Below are 6,714 nucleotides of genomic sequence, written 5' to 3'. Positions count from 1 at the left end.
ACCTCTGGCCAGAATTTGCCCAATTTGCAATGGAACTGTTGGGTTGCCCCTCGTCCAGTGTCCTGTCCGAAAAGACGTTCAGCGCAGCAGGGGGGATCATGACCGATAAGCGCACTCGCCTAGCTCACGACAGTGTTGACTACCGGACATTTATAAAAATTAATGAGGCATGGATCTCGGGGAATTCAATTCAGTGCTCTCTATCTCGGTGCTGATGTCAGTGCTCTCTATCACAGTGCTAGTGTCATTGCTTTCTATCTCGGTGCTGGTGGGGTGTCAGTGCTCTCTATCACGGTGCTGGTGTCACTGCTGTCACGGTGCTGGTGTCAGTGCTCTCTATCACGGTGCTGCTGTCAGTGCTCTCTATCTCGGTGCTGGTGTCAGTGCTCTCTATCACGGTGCTGGTGTCAGTGCTCTCTATCTCGGTGCTGGTGTCAGTGCTCTCTATCTCGGTGCTGGTGTGGTCTCAGTGCTCTCTATCATGGTGCTGGGGTCAGTGCTGTCACGGTGCTGGTGTCAGTGCTCTCTATCATGGTGCTGGTGCCAGTGCTCTCTATCACGGTGATGGTGTCAGTGCTCTCTATCTCGGTGCTGGTGTCAGTGCTCTCTATCATGGTGCTGGTGTCAGTGCTCTCTATCTCGGTGCTGGTGTCAGTGCTCTCTATCACGGTGCTGGGGTCAGTGCTCTCTATCTCGGTGCTGGTGTCAGTGCTCTCTATCACGGTGCTGGGGTCAGTGCTCTCTATCTCGGTGCTGGTATAAGTGCTCTCTATCACGGTGCTGGTGTCAGTGCTCTCTATCTCGGTGCTGGTATAAGTGATCTCTATCACGGTGCTGGTGTCAGTGCTCAGTCTCTATCAAGGTGCTGGTTTCAGACAGTGAGGGAGATAGCACCGGAGAAGCCAATCAGCAGGCAGTGCCAGTACCATGGCTGAGGATCAACACTGGACTGGCACCTCCGGACCACTGCAGCGGAGCCCTGCATAGGTGGGGGTAAGGGCCAGGCAGAGGGAGGGGCTCAAGCACAGGTTGGCACACTGGGACACTGGCACAGGACTGTGCTGCCCTGACTGTGGAACTGATCATCTCCTGCACCCCCTTCATAGCCTGCCCTGACCTTGCCTCTCCTCCATGGCCTTCATGCGCTCCTGAATTGTCAAAATTTCACAGATAAAATGTGTGCACAGCTAGTAAGTATTTTGTGGCTGAAAATATGACTTGGAGGTTTGTAAGGTTCGCCTGCCATTAAAGTCAATGGGGTCCACCGCAAACCTTGCGGTTCGCAAACTTTTGACCGTGTTCGTGGTTTGCATTCGCAAAATGTCCAGTCGGAAGTTTGTCCATCACTATTTGCAATGTTAGGCCTTATCTGCACTTTCTCCAGTTCCCCGATATCCTTTTTGAAAACTGGAGCCCAAAACTGAACTGCATATTCCAGTTGACTTCTTACTAATGATTTGTACATGGGCAAAATGATATCTCTTACAGCTTGGCATTGCATGCTATTATGAAGCTTATGACCTACCAGAACATCCAGATCCTTCTCCACCACTGACTGCCCCAGTTGTACTCCCTCCAGTATGTAAAGTGCATATTTTTAGCCCCCAAGTGCAGAACTTCACATTTATCAACATTAAACCTGTAAGGACGTTATTCCACTCCATAGCTCGGTCTCATCTGCAAAGACTGAAATCCCAGACCTGATATCATTTATAAAAATATTAAAAAGTAAGGGTCCCAATAATAAATCTTGGGGTACCCCACTAATAACACTGAACCTTGGTTATATCACTGATAACACTGAACCTTGGGGTACTCAAATAATAGCACTGACTCTTGGGGTACACCACTGATAACACTGAACCTTGGAGTACACCACTGATAACACTGAATCTTGGGCTGTCCCACTAATAAAACTGGACCTTGGGGTACATCACTGATAACAGTAATCTTTGGGTACTTGACTAACACTAACCCGTGGGGTACATCATTGATAACCTTAGACCATTCCCAGTAAGAATAATTAACCATAACTCTCTGAATTATGTCTTTTAGCCAGTTTTCTTTCCATTTACCAACTGATATTTCCAAGCCTGTAGACTTTACCTTACACATGAGCCGTGTGTGGGGAACTGTGTCAAATGATTTTACAAAATCCAGGTATACCACGTCCACAGCCACCCCTCTGTCCAAGTATACCACATCCACAGCCACCCCTCTGTCCAAGTATACCACATCCACCACCACCTCTCTGTCCAAGTATACCACCTCCACCACCACCCCTCTGTCCAAGTATACCACGTCCACAGCCACCCCTCTGTCCAAGTATACCATGTCCACAGCCACCCCTCTGTCCAAGTATACCACGTCCACAGCCACCCCTCTGTCCAAGTATACCACATCCACAGCCTCCCCTCTGTCCAAGTATACCACATCCACCACCACCTCTCTGTCCAAGTATACCACCTCCACCACCACCCCTCTGTCCAAGTATACCACGTCCACAGCCACCCCTCTGTCCAAGTATACCACGTCCACAGCCACCCCTCTGTCCAAGTATACCACGTCCACAGCCACCCCTCTGTCCAAGTATACCACGTCCACAGCCACCCCTCTGTCCAAGTATACCACATCCACAGCTACCCCTCTGTCCAAGGTTGGGAGCATAAAATTGTCCAAAACGTCTTGGTATGTTGACACCTAAAGAGTTCCCTTCACTCTAAAATAAGGGGCCAAGCCCAACCTCTGAAAAACAAGCCCACACCATAATCCCCCCTCCATCAAACTTTGCACTTGGCACAATGCAATCAGGCAAGTGCCATTCTCCTGGCAACCACCAAACCCAGACACATCCATTGGATTGTGAGAGCACGCCTCACCTTCTCTAGTGTCCAGTGCCTGACCTCACAAAATCCTTCTGGAAGAATGGTCAAACATTCCCATAAACACCTTCCTAAACCTTGTGGACAGCCTTTACATGTCGGCATTGAAATTAAATTCACCAAATGTATGCAAAGTCAATCATGAGACGGATCTCTGAAGACTTTTTACATAATTCAAACTCAAACTGTTGTAATTCTGTAATCTACACTTGTATTCTACATGTTTCGCCATGAGGCCTCTTCAGGAAAAGCATGAAATCTTATTTACTAAATAGACCATACATATCAGGTAAATATTGTTACATTGTTCAAAACACATACCAAAAAAAAATAATAACACATAAAAGAAAAATATAATTTGATTTGCTATTACATATTGAGATGGTATATATCTTACAGCATAGCTGCTGCCATTTTAGGTTATTGGTTATATAGTGCAGTCATTTTTTCTGGTTTATCTATTTATAAAAATGTCTCTGTGCACATCTTAAATATGTGCACAGCCATCAGGAATAACTCCTATAATTTGTCTTATATATTTATTTCCTATAAAATATGTATTTATCTATATTATAATAAATAATGACAGTATCTCACAAAAGTAAGTACACCCCATCAGTGACATTTGTGTAAATCTTTTCTTGTCTCTTTTCATGTGACAACACTGAAGAAATGACACTTGTCTACAATGTATAACAGTGTAAATTTCCTGTCCCCTCAAAATAACTCAACACACAGCCATTAATGTCTAAACCGCTGGCAACAAAAGTCAGTACACCCCTAAGTGAAAATCTCCAAATTGGGCCCAAAGTGTCAATATTTTGTGTGGCCGCCATTATTTTCCAGCACTGCCTTCACCCTCTTGGGCATGGAGGTCCCCAGAGCTTCACAGGTCACCACTGGAGTCTTCTTCCCCTCCCCCATGATGACATCACGGAGCTGGTGGATGTTACCGACCTTGCGCTCCTCCACCTTCCGTTTGAGGATGTCCCACAGATGCTCAATAGGGTTTAGGTCTGGAGACATGCTTGGCCAGTCCATCACCTTTACCCTCAGCTTCTTTGGCAAGACAGTGGTGGTGTTGGAGGTGTGTTTGGGGTGGTTATCATGTTGGAATACTGCCCTGCGGCCCAGTCTCTGAAGGGAGGGGATCATGCTCTGCTTCAGTATGTCACAGTACATGTTGGCATTCATGGTCCCCTCAATGATCTGTAGCCCCCCAGTGCCGGCAGCACTCATGCAGCCCCAGACCATGACACCCCCACCACCATGCCTGACTGTAGACAAGACACACTTGTCTTTGTCCTCCTTACCTGGTCAGAGAAAATGGGATCAAACAGTCTTTTTACACAATGAGGAGGATTAACCCCTTAGGTTCCACAGTGAGTATAACAAGCATGCTTTACTGTGCAACAGACTGATTTTACTGTTGTTGGTTTAGTAACACTTTAAATTTGTTTTAAAATATCTTATAAATACAATTATTAAAATAAAAATGATGATTTCGATATTTAGATATTAGATAATCCCACCAATAGAATGTATCTGTCCCTCGTTGATATAGTTATAATAGTCATAGTGCTGAGGGTACGTAATGGTTAAGAAGAGACAAGCAGCCTCCAGTCCTGAAGGGGTGAAGTACGATGGTATAATGGAAACATTTTAAGAAATCGTTTGCATGGGTTGCTCCGTGCTTTAGATGTCGGCATTAAAATAAAACTCACCACATTTATGCAAAGTCAATCATGAGACGGATCTCTGAAGACTATTTCCATAATTCCAACTCTAATTATATCATTCTGTCTGCTATCACTGGACGTGTCCCGTCATCTCTGTCTGGAGATCACACCAAACCTCAGCATGATGTCTCTGAAACTCTTATCCATATTAGTCTCTTCAGTCTTGGGACTTGGCTTGGCAATCCCTTCTTACACTTGTATTGTGATGGGTAACCTGGACATCATCAGAAAGAAAGGGAAGTTGAGTCCCACCGATGTGATCTTTCTGGCTAAGGGGATTGTGAATCTTCTCCTCCAGTGTGTGATGAGTCTACAGGGAATGCTCTATGTCTTGTCTCTGGAAATCTTTTATATTAGACAAATATTTGTGTTTATGGACACATCAATTTACTTCCTAACATACTACAGTTTCTGGTTGACCTTCTGGCTCTCGGCTCATTACTGTACCACCATCACCAATCTCAGCTATGGGTTCTTCATCTGGATAAAGAGAATTGTGTCCAATTTCCTGAGTCACCTTCTATTCCTGACAGCACTTGGGGTGTTCATTGTGAGTGCCCCGGGCTTCTGGATTGCGTTTGAAGAAAGTACTTTCCAGTCTTCTAAAAACAGTACAGGAGCCTCTGTTATTGTGCTTGATGAATTGTTTTCCTTTTTTGTGCTTGCAAACTCCCTAGGCGTCATCCTTCCATTCTGCCTTAGTTTTCTGTGCCTGGTCCTCACTTCCTCCTTTCTTCTCAGACACGTCTGGAGGGTGAAGAATAACGACTCTGGATCAACACGTCCAAATCTTCAGGCTCATGTCACTGCACTGAGGACAATCTTCTTCCTACTTCTCATCTTCACATTCTTCTGCGGGTATCAAGTGGACATTTTTTTTCAAAATTCCCCAACATTCCTAACAGTCTGTAGGAATTTACAACTATTATCTCCATCGGTGGAGGCCGCCGTCATCTTCCAGGCCAGCAACAAGCTGAGAAGGATCATTCTGAGAAGATTTTGGAGAAAAAGCAGGAGGAACACAGAGACTTAAAATGTAGAGGTCCCTTAATGTTAATGTCTAAATATTAACAATAACCTGAATAGAAATGTGTGTGGTAGGGATCATCTTAGAGTGTCAGATGGAGTATAGAAGGGTTATATCCCCCAACATGTTTACAATATTTGTGTGAGTGTGTGTTTGTGACTGGTCCTACCTTGTTGGTTCTGTTCCATTTCTTTGGAAAGTTACCAGACAATGAGGTGGATTTACTAAAACTGGAGAATGCAAAATCTGGTGCAGCTCTGCACAGAAACCATTTTTTTTTTGTTTGTTTGTTTGTCAAAGCTTAATTGAACAAGTTGAAGTTAGAAGCTGATTGGCTGACACGCACAGCTGCCCCAGATTTTGCACTCTCCAGTTTTAGTAAATCAACCCCAAGGTCTTACTGATGTTTCTGCTGTTCAGTTGTTTCAGTATCTGGAGATCGAGTCTTTATCTAATGCCTTCGTTGTTCAATGTTCTCCTGAAATGTCCTTCTAGTTATATGGCTTTTCATAGTTCAATCATCTACCAAACATCACACATACACACTGTTTTGTCCACATTTTTTTTCAGAGGCCTCCAAACATTTTCTAACTGGGGGATCTATTGAGGGGATTGAGTTGAACACATTAAAACTCTGGACCGTGACTTCTGAGGGATCAGTGATTGCCATCGTTTTCATTATGTTTTTTTTCTATTCTATTAAATGAATCAGTAAGGTGTGAGAGGAATGAGAGTGCCACAAGAGTTTGAATATTCTAGTAAATATGTTTATGTGACCCGGAAATACCAACGTGTTTCGGGAACATGTGGTGTTCTCAATGTTCCTCCTCCTTAGTGCTAAGTCTAGAGATCCCTGGGGGTACCCCAACTGATGAAGAACAACCTCCAATGACCCGATCTATGTCCACAGATCATATACTCAAGCTGCCTATTTGCCTAACTTCCACACGTGTTCCAGAAAACTCTACTAGTTTCTAGAAGGAGAAGTCCAAGCAATCTTTAACAGCACCAGAACACAGAAGAAGCCCTAACTAATCCAGTGTAGGATTCTCTTAATCAGATACAC

At 44.4% G+C, this 6,714-nt stretch overlaps 1 protein-coding gene across 1 annotated transcript; it reads left to right on the top strand.

Annotated features, from left to right (window-relative positions):
* Window positions 1–4,742: 4,742 nt before the first annotated feature.
* On the top strand, window positions 4,743–5,654 carry LOC143925247 (taste receptor type 2 member 40-like). The gene has a single exon (XM_077449839.1). The coding sequence runs from the start codon at window positions 4,743–4,745 to the stop codon at window positions 5,652–5,654; it is 912 nt and encodes a 303-aa protein (XP_077305965.1).
* Window positions 5,655–6,714: the final 1,060 nt, after the last annotated feature.

This window comes from Lithobates pipiens, unplaced genomic scaffold (assembly GCF_037356315.1).
Source record: "Lithobates pipiens isolate NorthernLeopardFrog02 unplaced genomic scaffold, aLitPip1_a1.2 Scaffold_22, whole genome shotgun sequence".
NCBI classification, from domain to species: Eukaryota; Metazoa; Chordata; class Amphibia; order Anura; family Ranidae; genus Lithobates; species Lithobates pipiens.
The sequence above is the reverse complement of the archived record's forward strand: the minus strand, read 5'-3'. Positions and strand labels throughout refer to the sequence as shown.